This window comes from Chionomys nivalis, chromosome X, assembly GCF_950005125.1.
Source record: "Chionomys nivalis chromosome X, mChiNiv1.1, whole genome shotgun sequence".
Lineage (NCBI taxonomy): Eukaryota > Metazoa > Chordata > Mammalia > Rodentia > Cricetidae > Chionomys > Chionomys nivalis.
This window is the reverse complement of record NC_080112.1, coordinates 35,137,400-35,153,232: the sequence shown is the minus strand read 5'-3', so window position 1 is coordinate 35,153,232 and position 15,833 is coordinate 35,137,400. Positions and strand designations below refer to the sequence as shown.

General features: G+C 34.9%; 1 protein-coding gene across 10 annotated transcripts in view; it reads right to left on the bottom strand.

Annotated features, from left to right (window-relative positions):
- Positions 1–15,833, bottom strand: part of Kdm6a (lysine demethylase 6A) — a 145,450-nt gene that overhangs the window by 8,226 nt on the left and 121,391 nt on the right. For all 10 annotated transcript variants that reach the window (XM_057759296.1, XM_057759299.1, XM_057759297.1 and 7 more), the window contains 3 exons: positions 14,066–14,180; positions 11,003–11,190; positions 10,103–10,244 (listed from right to left, as the gene is read on the bottom strand). In XM_057759296.1, the coding sequence (XP_057615279.1) occupies positions 10,103–10,244; positions 11,003–11,190; positions 14,066–14,180 (445 nt within the window). The remainder of the gene's footprint in view (positions 1–10,102; positions 10,245–11,002; positions 11,191–14,065; positions 14,181–15,833) is intronic.

Below are 15,833 nucleotides of genomic sequence, written 5' to 3'. Positions count from 1 at the left end.
ATCAGTAACAAAAAAAGATAACAAAATTGTCTAAGATAAAATATGCTATTTTTTGTGTAAGTACATTTTAGGAACAGGGTATAAAGTTATTTTAGCAGCTAGAGAAAGACAATTCTTTAACACTCAAGACCTGCTTTTTAACTGTTTGATGAAAAACTACACAGTAGACTCTAGCCCAGTCAAAACTGATTTGAAAAGAGAGTGAAATTTGAGAGACAACTTCATAAGAGAATGAAAATAAAAACACTATATTCATAAACTGACATACTAAACCAAGATATTCAGGATATCACGGAGACTAAAAGGGGGAAGAGAGACTTTTCAAATGAAAGGAGATTTTCTATTCTGCAGCTGAAATTTCTTAATTAGAATATATCAGTTTAGATTTGAGGCAGGAAGATGGGGAAAGGCATCTTGTGCAAAGAAGGAAGGCAATGAGGTAATAGTGTGTGTTGGGGGGCTGCTGAAAGAACAATTTTTCAACACAATAATTTCAAACAATTTTTCTTATAAAATTTTAATTTTCAGGTGAGGTTTTAGCAGCAAGAGAGTGCTGCGGGAGCTGCTTCTGCTCCTTCAGCCAATAGACTAAGATACCAGCCCACTTGGGCCTTACGCCTTCAAGAGAGTAATAAGGAATGAACCTATTCATAATAGTATATAGATGCTAAGAAAATACAGAATTATTATGACATGTTGGGGGCATCTTTACTAAGTTTCTAAGTTACAGAAGAAACAGGGATTAATCTGACATTGCACTTTACAATTCTTTTAAGAATACAATCTGCTATTACGAAATTTTAAGTATACCTAGAGGTGACTGGCCAAGGCAGGTCTCTCTTAACTTAATCAGCAACAAAAAGCAGGCTAACACCTTCAAAGCTCTCATACTACCTAACCATCAGGTCAGGATTGTTTACCCTTTGACAACAGTGGGTATCTGAGTATGACTAAGTCATCTAAGAATTTCATTTAAATCAAGCACATGGCTGAAATTCAAGGTCTCACTAAGTCAATGATAAAACGAGCAGTTTAAAAAATTTTACTTTCTGGACAAAAAACAAGCATAAAAACAAATATGCTAATCATGTGACAAAAAAAAGGAAAAAACAAAACCCCACAAAAATAACTATATATTAAAACCCCAGTAACATATTAGAAGACCAACAGGATTATCATACTGTAATATATGCTAACTATGGACTGAAATTCTGTTCAGTTATGACTGAACAATTGTAGACCATCTCATCTGTAAAACAGGAATCAGAGAAGTTAACACTTAAAAGTCATCTCAATTTCTATATTAAAAACTCAGTACTAATCACAAACTGCAATATAAATAAAGAAAAAAGTTTAAAAACCCCCAAAACATTCTAGTCTTGAAAAACAATCTTATCTAGTCTGTGGTGTTTCTTGCTTGCCTGGTCCTAAGCTTCTTTGGGTTCTTATGAAAGAGATTCTCCCCACAGTTCTTTTAGCAGAGTTCTGACTGGGTAAAAACAAAATTTTAAGTAGAGAATCAAATGATTCCTGTGGTCAGGCAACTAAGAACCAGTGCAAATATCTCATTTTATTTAGCATTGAAACTAAAAACAATTTTAGGGGGTGATCTATATGTGGACAGTGCATGTATCAACTTATACTAGTAAATTTCATATTTCTTAGATATGGTAAATGGTCCCATGCATACATAGCTTTTCTATATTCTTATGAGAATGAAGTATATGATGGTGATATAATGATGCCTACAAATTACTTTTTCATGTAGCTCAAGCACAAAGTATATACTCATGTATTAGTCTGTGGGAACTGCTAAATACATATGATAAGTAGGTTACAAATTTTCAAACTGGAAGTTGGAGAGCAAGGAATAAATAAGTTTAGGGTAGGTAGCAATGTGTTACATATAAGTCTTATCCTTTAAAAGTGAAGGACTGAGTCCAAAGCCTTGGAAGCTATACAAGTCCTGGTTTATACTCATATTCCTTGGAAAACTGTCATAGTTGAATGAAATAAAAGATGAAATAAGGAGCTTTAACTTTAAAGATTTCTTTAATTTATTTCTTTGTGAGGATACTATTGTACTTCAAAAAAATCAGTAAGAGTTCAGAAACCCATGGTAGCTATCCCCTGAGAAGTAATTACTGTTCAGCTGCCCAAAAGGTACAAATGTATATTTCAGATTGATACTTCCAAGTCAGCAGAACCATTCACTCTCCTGACTGCTTAATTTAAAACTTTAAGTCATAAGAACTCAAGTTCTGTGCTACCTAAAGCCAGCCATACTCTATACTCTGCAACTACTACAGAAGTTAAAACCTATGAAGGCTTACCTAAGCCTGATCTAAGCAAGAAGAAACCAAGTTCATTTGCAGTATATGGGGTATGAGCAAAAAGAGGTTCTGCTCACTTCAATCGTTCAATGAAATCAACAGAATATTGTTTATGGACTTCCCAATAAAAATTTCATATGAGGTGCTTGGTGTGATCATTTCGAGTCAAGTTCACTGCTTTATGAAATGAGTCAAGTAATCAAGATAATATTCTTTGGAATCATTTATGTGGAAGATTGAAACAGAATGAGTGGATTTCAGTAAAATAACTAGGCTGTAGAAACAAGAGATGTGTTAAATGACATACTCAGATAAAAGACTTTATGGACCTGCAAAACCCATCAAGACCAAATTTGAACTTGAAAATGTGAAAGGAAAAACAAAATCATGAGGAATGTTGACCTATTTAAAGAAGTATAGACAAGATGCCCTGCGACCTCAGCAGCTTGCTCTGGGATGCAAAGAGCAGACCAAGAGGTGAGTGACTAGACCTCAGCTGGACAAAGCCATCTCTAGGCCTTAGGACCCAGGGAAAAACCCCTGGCCCTTCCCTTACCCACCTCAGCTGTACTAGACAGTCAACTGGCAAGGCTCCTGAAGGAAGGCTACTCCAATACCTCTAAATTGGACTCCAAAATCTACAATTCCCACTCTACCTCCAAACCCATCCATCCCCAGACACCTCAGTGGCTCCCTGAAACAGTGACTGCACAAATGCACCAAGAGGAGTTCCCTATGATACAGAGAGCAACTGTGAAGATCAGTCCAAGAAAGGATCCCTGAGACACAGACATTGACTGCAAAGATTGGATCAGTAGGCAAAGACACTACCAGCATCAACTGGAGAAAGAGATGGAGAGGAGCCAAATACAAATACAACCTAAAGAGCAATATGGCAACACAAAAACCTAGTAGTCCTACAACAGAAGACCTGAACTTCCTAACCCAGAAGAAAAAGAAAATTACAAATTTTCTTTATAAACTTTTCTTTCATAAACTTTATGAAGATGATAGAGACCCTTAAAGGAGAAATGAAAAATTCCCTTAAAGAGATGGAAGAAAAGACAAACAAAAAAATTGGAAGAAATCAATAAATCTCTCAAAGAAAGCCAGAAAAATATAAACAAATAGATCAAGCAAACAGTTCAAACACTTCAAGACTTGAACATTGACATAGAGGCAATGAAGAAAACACAAACCAAAGGATTTCTGGTAATGGAAAATCTGGATTAAAATATCAGGAACTACAGATGCAATTATACAAAACAGAATACAGGAGATGGAAGAGAGAATCTCAGGACTTGAAGACACAATAGAGGAAATAGATTCAATGGTCAAAGAAATGATAAATTCAACAAATTCTTAAAATACCCAGGAAAGCTGGGATACCATGAAAAGACCAAATCTAAGGAGAAGAGGGAAGAAGGACAAGTACAACTCAAAGGCACAGAAAATATATTCACCTAAATCATAGAAGAAAACCTTCCCAACATAAAGATGATATGCCTATGAAGGTACAAGAAGCTTACAGAACACCAAATAGACTAGACCAAAGGGGAAAAAAAGTCCCCTTGCCATATAATAATCAAAACATTAAACATATAGAACAAAAGAATATTAAGATTTCCAAAGGAAAAAGGCCAAGTAACATTAAGGAAAACTTTTCAGAATTACACCCGACTTCTCAAGGGAAATTCTGAAAGCCAGAAGGTCCTAGACAGATGTGCTGCATACACTAAGAAACCATATAAAAAAGAAAATCTTTCAATCACCATAGACGGAGTAAACAAGATATTCCATGAAAAAACAGATTTAAACAATACCTATTTGATGGAGGTGGGTCATCTTTCTATCTGTTGTTTCATTGGTTAAGTAATAAAGAAACTGCCTTGGCCCCTTTGATAGGACAGAAAATTAGGTAGGCGGAGTAAACAGACAGAATGCTGGGAGAAAGAAGCCGAGTCAGGAGTCGCCATGATTCGCCCACTCCAGACAGACGCAGGTTAAGATCTTTCCTGGTAAGCCAGCTCATGGTACTACACAGAATATTAGAAATGGGTTAGATCAATATGTAAGAGCTAGCCAATAAGAGGCCGGAACTAATGGGCCAGGCAGTGTTTAAAAGAATACAGTTTCCGTGTAATTATTTCGGGGTATAAGCAAGCCATGTGGGCGGCCAAGTGCTGGGGACGCAGTCCTGCCTCTCTTATTACAACACCTATTCACAAATCCAGCGCTGCAGAAAGTACTAAAAGGAAAACTCCAACCCAAGGAAGCTAACTGTACCCATAAAAACGCAGGCAATAGATAACCCCACACCAACAAAACCCAAAGAAGGAAAACACACACACACACTATCATCGAAAAATAAAAGGAATTAAAAATCACTGGTTGTTAATCTCTTAATATCAATGCACTCAAATTCACCTATAAAAACAGGCTAACATGGATATGAAAATAGGATCCATCATGAAACACACCTCAACACCTCAACCTCAAAGACAGACACTACCTCAAGAGTAAAGGGTTGGGAAAAGGTTTTCCAACCAAAATAGACCTAAGAAACAAGCAGATGTAGTTATCCTAATATCTAACAAAATAGACTTCAAACTACAATCAGTCAGAGGAGATGGAGGAGGACACTTTATACTCATAACAGGAACAAACCATCAAGATGTAGTCTCAATAATGTGTAGAAAATGAGAGATTTTGGTATACTCAGTTCCAAATGGGATGTGTTTATCAAATTCCTCCTCTCAGGGCTCAGGGAAAGACTGTAATTGTCACAGAGGATGGATGACTCCATGGAAACAATGCTTTCCAGATACAACAGGACTGGCTGATGCACATATGAACTCAGAGACTCTGGCAGCACACAGACAGGTTCAAGACAAACATGGTACCAGCACTGAGAGGGAGAAGTGGACACAGGTTCCCACCCCTAATCAAAAAACTATCTACAATTGATACCCATTTGGCAAAGGAAAAATTAAGTTTTCCCCAATGAAGTCTCACTGGGTATATTAATTACACTTCAGGGTAGTCACCATGCCCAGCATTAGATGGGCAATATAAAACAAACTCAATGGTATTTTCGCAGACTTTGTGTTATATTGCTTTGCTTGCACATTTTCTGTGTTACTAGGTTTGTGCCTACATATTTTGGTTTCTGTTTGCAGGGTGTGTTTCCTTTGTTTTTTTTGAGAGAGAAAGGGCATGGAATTGGGCAGATGGAGGGGTGGAGGAGCTGGTGGAAGGGAAAAGCATGTTCAGAATTTATTACACGAAAAATTTTTTTTTTCAGTTAAAAAAATAAAAGCAACAAATTTAAGGGTAAAAAAGCAAACAAAGGGAAAGGAATATCTTCTTTCTGAAAGGTATTTTTTAGTGGCTGTTTCTATTAACAATGTAAATTATTGCTGAGCATTGGGTAGTAATTATATATGTCACTTTTGAGTTAATTTTTTTTGCTAATGTGAGAACTACATGTCGTTGTCTGTGTTAACTTTTATTCTGAAAGGGAAGCTCATGAATAATTAGATTGCTCGATTTAAAAAGCAAATACAAGTCTATAATGGCATATTATTAATATCCTCATTTTTCATAAGCTCATTTGGTGTTAAAACTTGACCTGGAATTACGTACAGATTTCATTTAGCACATCACAATGACTAGCATATGTTTTACTACAAAAATAGTAATGTGTTTTATTCTAGGACAATGTGATAGACCTTGCTAAGAAAATAAAATTTCTATTGCCTTTTTAAATCCAAAAATTCTGAATTCTCCTACACATTTGGACTGAATACTGTTGTATGTCTTTGGTAAAATCCTTTCTGAATCATCTCCTAGCTTAGAAGCTCTTTCCCATGGTTCATTTACGGCTAGAACACCCTACATTTTTGATAGTGCCGTGGATGTGGTATTAAGTTTGTGTATTTAAATGACAATGGCTCATATATTTGTGTGTGTGTCCCACCAATTAGAACTGGGAAAGACTAGGTGTGGCTGGCTTTGTATATCACTGGTAAGTGGGGTTGGTTTTTGAGGTTTCAAAAGCCCACACCATTCCCAGTTAGTTTATTGCCTTGGGCTTGTGAATGGAGATATGAGCTCTCAGTAATTATCTGGGCGGTGGGTGGCATAAGTCTTTAATCCCAGCACTCAGGAGGCAGAGGCAGGTGGAACTCTGAGTTTGAGGCAACCCTGGTCTACAAGAGTTAGTTCCAGGATAGGTTCCAAAGCTACAGAGAAACCCTGTCTCAAAAAAAGAAAAGTGGTCATGAGCTCTCAGTTATTAATCTAGCACCTACCTGCCTGCCTGCCACCATGCTCCCCACCATGATGGTGATGAACCCTCTGGAAGCATGAGTCCCAAGTAAAATGATTTCTTTTATAAGTTGCCATGGCCCTGGTGTTTTATCACAGCAACAGAAGAGTGAATATAACAGTTGGCTCTAGGGGCCATTTTCATCCTGTCTGTATTTTCAACATGTATACAAACTACATGTCTCCCTAGAACACATAGCTTCTTAGTATGTTTTGGCAATACTTGGGATTGAACTCAGAAGAATGCACAGCTTAAAAGAACAAAAAGACTTCTCTAGACTCTGGAAGACTCCAATGGACTTATCATTTCATTTCTTGCATTCTATCCACTTATGTATACTAACTGAACTATTCATAAATCCACAGTGATTAGCCTATAGCCTGTATTCAGTCATCAATATTCATTAAATGAAAGAATGAAAGCAAGATGTTTAATAAAAAGTTCACTTTATAGCAATGACTAAATGCATTGTAAAAAGTAATTCTTTTTCTTTTGGGTTTTTCGAGACAGAGCTTCTCTGTGTAACAGCCCTAGCTGTCCTGGAACTAGCTCTTGTAAACCAGGCTGTCCTTGTACTCACAGAGATCCACTTGTCTCTGCCCCCCAAGTACTAGGATTAAAGGTGTGCGCCACCACCGCTCAGTATGTAAAAAGTAATCTATCTTTCTTTTCGAGACAGAGTTTTTCTGCAGCTTTAGAGCCTACCATGGAACTAGCTCTTGTAGACCAAGCTGTGTAAAAAGTAATCTTAAAGCAAGGCTGAGGGGTTTGTACTTGTGTTTTGCATTTCAAGTGGTATAATCAGAAGAAAAAAAAAAAGAAAAGGAAAAAAAAAACCTTCTTAATCACATATGACAATCCAACCAAGCTGGGAGCAGAGTTCTTAATTTGACGAGGAATGCAATCAAGAGCAAGATATTTTGACATTTGTAGTGCCAGGTAAAATGGAGAACATGTGCTCAAGGCTTCACAATAATAAAAGACAAGAGGATAAACCTAATCATGCCTTTTAGATTCTGCTCTCCACGAAACAATCATGTCTATTTTCTTATAGTGGAGTTGAACATCTTCCTCTCCTGCTTAAAATCCTCTGATGGTAAGCAGCAATATTTAGAACCAATATATGATCTTCTTACCATGTCCCAAAAGTTCATGGACAAACTTCATTTTGTTACACTGATCTAATCCTACCACTTTTCCTTTAGTAAAAGTAGCATTCTTACCATCTCTACCCAAATTATTTTTCAATTGTATCTTATACATATAAATATATCATCTCTCAGATCTCCTGCTTGGTAATCTCTCCCAATATACTAAAATGTTGAAAGATATTTGATCACTGTGTCTGTCCTTCTTCACTTGCCTTAAGGCACCTTCTGATTGGTTTAATAAGGCTAAGCAGGGCTTCTGGGAAGAGAGCAACTCTGGAAGAAAGAGAGGCTGAATTTGTCAGCGACATGTGAGGGGGTCAGACCTACTGTACGGAGGACAGGTAATGATGAGTCATGTGGCAGAATTTAAGTTATAAGAGCTAGTTGGTGACAGCTTAAGCTAAGCTCAAGGTTTCATAATTAATAAGTCTCTGTGTCTTATTTGGGAGCTGGCAGTCCAAAGAAAGTCTGACTATACTAGTACAGAACTTCTGTCCTATAAAACAGGAAATTCATCTTTATACCACTACGTGTTCTTTAGTGTATACAATTGGTTCTGAAACAGTTCTTGAACAGGTGTTGAACTATATTTAGGGAACGGAAACAAAAAGCAGGTAGATTTTAGACTAATTTATAAAATATCTAAACTGATGACAAGAATTTTCAAAGTTACTAGATAATCACAAGTTATAAATGTTAAAGAGACGACTACTGTGTTATGTAGAAATTACAACTTAATTCCTTAATCCTGATTCCAATTATAAAATCCTAATCAAGTCAAAATGTAATGTGATGAACTACCCAATCTACATAGACATTACTTAACAGCTTTTTTCAATTATGCTTTCTCATCAGTGGTGGTTCATGCCTATAAATCATAAGAACTCAAGAGGGTGAGGCAAATAGAATTCTTGAAAATTCGAGGGCATACTGGACCATATAGTTCCAGGCCAGTCTGAGATACAGGGTGATATCTCAAAATCAAAAAGAACAAATATTAGTAAATCCTTAAGTTATATCATCTCTTTACTTTTCAATAATCTGAGTGACTTCAACAAGGTCAATAACTCTACCACCAAAACTACACAAACAATTAACAAGCAATAAATTTGCTATTGTAAGCAAATTAGCTGTTCCGAGGCATAACAGGTTAAATACAACTCCCAGTAATGATCATATGGTGAATATGGTGCCTAGTGTTCAATATATAAAAGCATTATAAGAACATGCTATACTTTGATTTCACCCCTATTTCTCTTCATATATATTTTACCTGGTCTTAGAATGAGGTAAAATAGTACAAATAATAAAAGATTGCTGTAAGAAAGTTCACAGACATGTTACCTTGCCTACACATAAAATTTGGATTTAGGTTTGAAAGGACTCAATTAAATCCATCATTTTCCATCTATCTTTTGTGTATGAATATTTATGTATATATCTGTGTAGATGCTGATGCACATGCATGTTCATGTCTGGTGTCTTTCTCAAAAGGTTCTTCACCTGTACTTTGGGACAGGGTCTCTCAATGAATATGGAGTTCATCAATTCAGCTCGGCTGGCTGACCAAAGAACTTCAGAGTTCTGGCAGTCTCTGCCAGCAAGTGCTGAGACACCAGCTGCCATACACAGGCTTCTGAGTTGGCTTCTAAGGATTTGAACGCAGAACTTCATGGTTACACAATAGGAAATTTACTGACTTAACCATCACCCCAATCCTCACTTCTTATATTTTTTTGACCAGAATTCCCTATCTTTTGATAGTGGAATGTACACTATTTAAAAAGAAAAACAAAACAAAAACTGTTCAAAAATATTACTTCTAAGTAGAACCTGACAATGATTTACTAGTATTCAAAGTAAATCACTAAGAATTTATACGGACATTCAAAGAACAAACAGCTAAAATATGATTATAAGATAATTAAATGAAAACTCTGGAAAACTGATATTTCAGTCAACTCCCTATATTAACTTTTCTATAACAATTATTCTGTGATATTCTTCCTTCAGGGACTAAAAGCAGACATTTAATATTGAGAAGAGCAGGAAAGCATTAAAAGTGAATCTTCTACTGTAGAACAATTTATAACTTTATTCCTTTTTAAACCATAGCAGGCTATTTGGAAGGGAACTGTATTTGTAAATAAGCATATTCTCATATTTTGCTAGACTTCTGGATCATCTTGTTTTAATGTGGACATAATTTTAAGAGGGAAAAAGTATTTGACAGTTAACACCCCTCTCTCCCGCAAGAGTTCAGTACAGCAATTTTAGAAAGCACTTACTTAATCATTTCAAAAAGCTTTGGATCTGAAACCTTGATATTTCGTGCCATATTCCAGGAAAGATGAACCATGGGTACTATTGACTTCACACTTTGCAATTTGTTCCATTCGTACCGTTCCACTGCCAACTTATACTGGCAGGCTGGGGGAAAAAATTAAAAAACAAAAACTAAACTATCAAAAGATGTGAAGATAGCCATTATCACCTCATGAAAATCTCAAAGCACTACAAAAAAAACATTAATTTCTCCCTCCCCCCCTCGAGACAAGAGTTTCTCTGTAAACTCTGGCTGTCCTGAAACTCACTCCACAGACCAAGCTGGGATTAAAGGTTTGTGCCACCACTGCCCAGCTTACAAAAATAATTTTTATGTTTTGTGATAATTTTTTTCTTATCCATTATCTCATTTGATTCTTAGCATTTCCTTATTGATTTTATTTTCATCCCTAGATGAAGAAATCAAGGACTGGAAAAATCAAGTAATTTGCCCAAACTCACATAAGCCAAGTCCTACTCTAAATCCAGGTCTTTCTGGCTCCAAAGGCCACATTCTTAATCTCTAAAGATAGTCATAATTCAAATTGTATTTCATAAACCAATACAGGAGAAAAAAGAAAAATCTAAAAGAATGTATTTTTACTTAGTTTTTTTCCTCCCTTAAGAGGCCCCTTTAGAAAGCAAAATCAAGGACTCTAAAAATTATTACAAGTATATCTTCCATGTATAACTATATAGACCTTTCATTTGCTAAGGATTTATGGTTTTAGATTCAATAGTTAACTAACATTTAACTTTTATAATAAAAATTTATAATAAAAATGAGACATTTCCTTCTAAATACATTTATTAGTCTTTTTTAAAAGGTCAAATCTTTTTTCAAGCATATTCTTTTAAAATACCTGTAAGTGGACCAACATTCCAAGCAATGTTGTTGCACCAGCCAATAGCTTGAACCCAATGAACAGTGCCTGCATTTATCCAGACCAGATCTCCCGGTCGCTGAATAAACCTATACACTGGAACATTTGCTTCATAAAGATCTTCAAGGTTGGGCCACCAAGAACCCATTAAGAAATTTAAATTATTTCTGAAATAAGAAAAACAGAGCAAATGGATCAAGGGCTCTAATAAATTCCTTATAAAAGAATGTCAAAAGTTTCTTAATGCTAATTAATTTCAATAAAACTTAAATGATAGAGTAATAAAAACTGCTGTATGCATGAAAAGAGTAAAATTAATTATAGTAAAGTACAGGAAGACTTATCTAAAGATAGCATTACTTGCTTGAATTTATTTCTTCAAGATTCAAGTGAAAATCTGTAGCTACTTTGAAGTAGCACATATTTTTAACTTCTAATATCACTTTACTAAGTCCCCACTCCACTTTTAGTTGCTGAACCCTTCTCTTACAGTACCTGGAAATCACTAAAAGACAGAAGATGGAGATGAATTTATTTATATAAATAAGACCACTATATATAAGTACTAGAAATTCCACTCAGTTTGAGAAAGGGTCTCTACTGCTACTTTGACTCATAAGGAGAAAAAGGGGTAAAATTTGACAACTTCCATATGGTTTAGAAGATCAGCTAATGAAGCACGAATAATAAAAACTAAGACACAGATATGGGGGTTCAACCTAAGGATCAGAAAAGCAAAGTAAGCAGTCAAGCCACTAGAGAGCTCTTACCTCTAAGAAATCCTCAGACTGAAAGAGAACAAGTTCCAGTTTCATCCTGGCATATATTTCTCTCTAGTGCTGGGATTAAAGGCATGAGACACCACCATCTGGATCTTTTTTTGTATTGATCTTGTGTAGTCCAGGAAGGCCTTGAACTCACAGAGATCCATCTGCCTGTTTCCCAAATCATGGGATTAAAGGTGTATGACACCACTGCCTAGCTTCTAGTGGCTTTGTTTTACCTTCTAGTCTTCAGGCAAGCTTTATTTATAAAGCATAAATAAAATATCACTATAGCTCCCCCCTTTTGCCTAAAAATAATAAAAATAAAAAAATTTTCTTTGGGTTCCCATGAGATTATCAGTGCCCCCAGTCAGCAGGAAGTAGCCCAGAAAAATACACCTACATTCTCAAAAAAATGGATTATGATTGTTTGTCTTTGTTTAGCATGTAGGTTTCAAGTTGTTATGGATAATGGTCAGGAAAAAAATCTAAACAAAGGAGATTAGATTCAGGGGTTTTGCTTTGAAAAGAGAAAGGGGGGGGATAAGCTATGGGATAATGCTCTTGTATACTGTAAAGATTTGTCATTCCTGAAAGGTAAAAGAGAAAACAGACTTCTTCAAGTTCTAAGTTTTTCTCTATACTATACATCCTAAATTGTGTGTTTTCATGTTTGTTCTCTAAACAAACAAGGAATGTGTGATAAGGTTGAGCAACTACAGTTCCCTATAAAGCAAAGTTGTTAAAACAAATCTTAACCCTATTTTAGTCTTGTGATACCATCATAAAACTGGAGAAAACATTCTAACTAAAATCAGGCAAGCAACCCCAATTAATCACCAAGACAAGGTATAAAGTAGAGCAAGTTACTTCGACAAATACATTTGAATCTGTAAAATTCTACATCTAATTTTCTTGTACTGAATGAAATGTGTTAGTGAAGTCAATATATGGTGATTATCTCTCTAAATTTAAAAAGAAATTTAGAGCTTTTAAAAAAATTTTCAATTATGATACCAAGTATTTACAGCTAAGATTATTAAAGCAAAATTAGAAATTACATGTTAACATAATGAATATGTCTATAATTAGTTTTCAAATTTCATAATACACACTTTCAGTAGCCCCTCCCTCCACATTTAACCGAAATAGGGGCAAAATACCACATGTTAATGATTTATGTTTTTTTAATTAATTAATTTATTTAATTATTAAAGATTTCTGCCTCTTCCCCGCCACCACCTCCCATTCCCTCCCCCTCCCCCAATCAAGTCTTCCTTCCTCCTCAGCCCAAAGAGCAAGCAGGTTTCTCTGCCCTGTGGGAGGTCCAAGGACCACCCACCTCCATCCAGGTCTATTAAGGTGAGCATCCAAATTTATGTTTTTAATTTTTATTTAATAGTAATTTTCTAATTTTATTACTAAATGAAAATATCAGAAGCTTACATAATTGAGTGTCTTTTAGAAAACAAGAAAACAACTATATCTAGAGATATTAAATTTAAATCAATTAAAAAACGTTCAAAACACTTCTTAACACAAAACACATAAAGGATGGCTATTTCTAGTATCTTAAAGAAATGAAAAGATTCACTATATATATTCTTGAAACAAAACCTGAAGCAGTTAAGTTTTATAAAAAGCCTTTTTAAAAAAAGATGCCAGTTTTGAAAAGAATTTATACCACGAAATGGCAAAGAGTAATATGTTCAAGCTTGAGTTATTCCCAATAAGCACGTTCACTTACAGAGTTTCCTTCACTTTCTGAAAACATTTATGAAAAATTTTTTCTAAGAACGTATGCCTTGTAAATAAGAACTTGAATGTATCATTTTAAAAATTAAAATAATAACTCAAAATTTCTAACCTCTAAATACATGCCTACTACTATATTTCACAGAGTGGTTTCATGATACCTTTAAAAGTTTTCTCATAGCCGGGTGGTGGTGGCGCACGCCTTTAATCCCAGCACTCGGGAGGCAGAGGCAGGCGGATCTCTGTGAGTTCGAGACCAGCCTGGTCTACAAGAGCTAGTTCCAGGACAGGCTCCAAAACCACAGAGAAACCCTGTCTCGAAAAACCAAAAAAAAAAAAAAAAAAAAAAAAAGTTTTCTCATAATGTTATAGGTTTGGAATCAATTTAACACAAATTTTTCCACTAAATGGTAACTAAAAGCTGAGTGTATATCTACATTAGGCTATCGAGTTTGGTAAGTTGTCCTTTACAATACTGTTTTGTAATAATTATGTTTAAATAAAATTCAGTTTGAAAACCTACTTTTCACAGAAGTCATTCAAAACACCCCAGTAACCTTCAGGAACAACAAACCATTCACAGTCACCTGGGCCAATATTTATATTAACTGAACAGAAGTTATTATTTTCTTGATGACCTAAAAGGCAAAAAGAAAAATAAATCAACAAACTATTAATTCTATAGAAAATGGGTCTTTATTTATCATTTTAAAGGTTTCATGTCTATAGATAACGTTAAAGATTCAGTTCTTTATAGTGATAAGTCTGGCTTTATGACTGAGTTAGGTCAACTACTCCTAAGTTATCCAGTAAGGGCTAACATGGAAGGCAAAGTAGAATTTAGGCTCTGATAAGTTGCCTGGGTCAGTTATAACATTAACCAAAGCAAGCTGTAAAACATTTTTAGTTCACCTTCCTTAGAAATAAGAATATTAACAATTTCTATACAATTGTTATTTTGAAGATAAATGAGATACTGATTAGAATGGTGTCTAATAAACAATATACATTAGTTGTAGATGCCATTACTTTTTTCTTATTCATTGTGAACAAAGCCTGCCTTTAAAAACATAGCTACTTAGGCCAGATATATGCCTCAGTGCTTAAGAGTCCATTGTGCTCTTGTAGAGGACTTGAACTGGTGGCAGCAGAAAATAGCAAAATAGAGAAGATCCTCCCTCTTTCTCCATACATGAAGATCAACTTTATCAGAACACACAGAGATAATCATAGGTTGACTGTCAGGAAATAAATACCAAAAGAAAGGTAACTTAAAGTTAGTAGACATTTGTAGTATAATACTTTGTATCTTGCCTTCCCTGCATTGCTGGCTAACTGATGAATTTAAAACACAAAATTTGTATTTTTGGTGTAGTACCCAGGTCCTTTGGAGGAAAGCAAACTTTGTTCTCAAAGAGTTATTATTTTGTTTTATTTTCACTTAACTAAGGAGCCACCAAGGAACTGAGGCAAGAACTTCTTGCTTCACGTCATCTCAGGGCAAGCAATATAATGGTACTTAGTAGTTACTTTAAGTATGTATTTGGAAATGTACCACAGTATGGATCCTAAATAAAAATGAGCTCTAGTTACAGTCAGAGCTACTAAATAAACCTTAATTGTCTATACACAATTCTTTAAGAGTAAAGCCTAAACACAACCCTGTAGTTTAAAATATACAGTCTGATTATAAAGTAATAGCTAAAACAACTATCACTTGTACTTATGTAACTCCAGAACAACTTTAATACAAGACACACAAAAATGTTATTTCTTATAGTGCACTGATTAAACTATACACATTTCTTGTAAGACCATGCAATCTAATACAAAAAAAAAACTTTTTACAATGTGAGTTGGAAGCGGTAGCAATTGCAGGGTATACACTAGATTTCAAATAGATGGTATAAAAAAATGTGAAACATCTTTGTAATTTTGTATTGATTATATGTTTATATTTTGGGGGTTAAAGGGAAAAATTAACTTCATTTACTCTTCGTACTTTAATGTATCAAAATGACTTTTTAAATTATATATAATTTGCATTGTATTTCTATTGGACACCACTACCTTCAAGGAATTCTTCAGGTAATTCCTTTGAGAGAATAGAAGAAAAGTTGTTACCAATGACCTCAGACAGGGGATTACTACATAATATAAAGAACCAAAAATATTAAATTCTTCTTCCTAATCATCAAATAAATGGGCTAATGGAACTAGTATTTTAAAAGAAGCAAATAAATACTTGAAAAACTGTTTGGCATCCTTAGACATCAGGAAAACGCAAAATT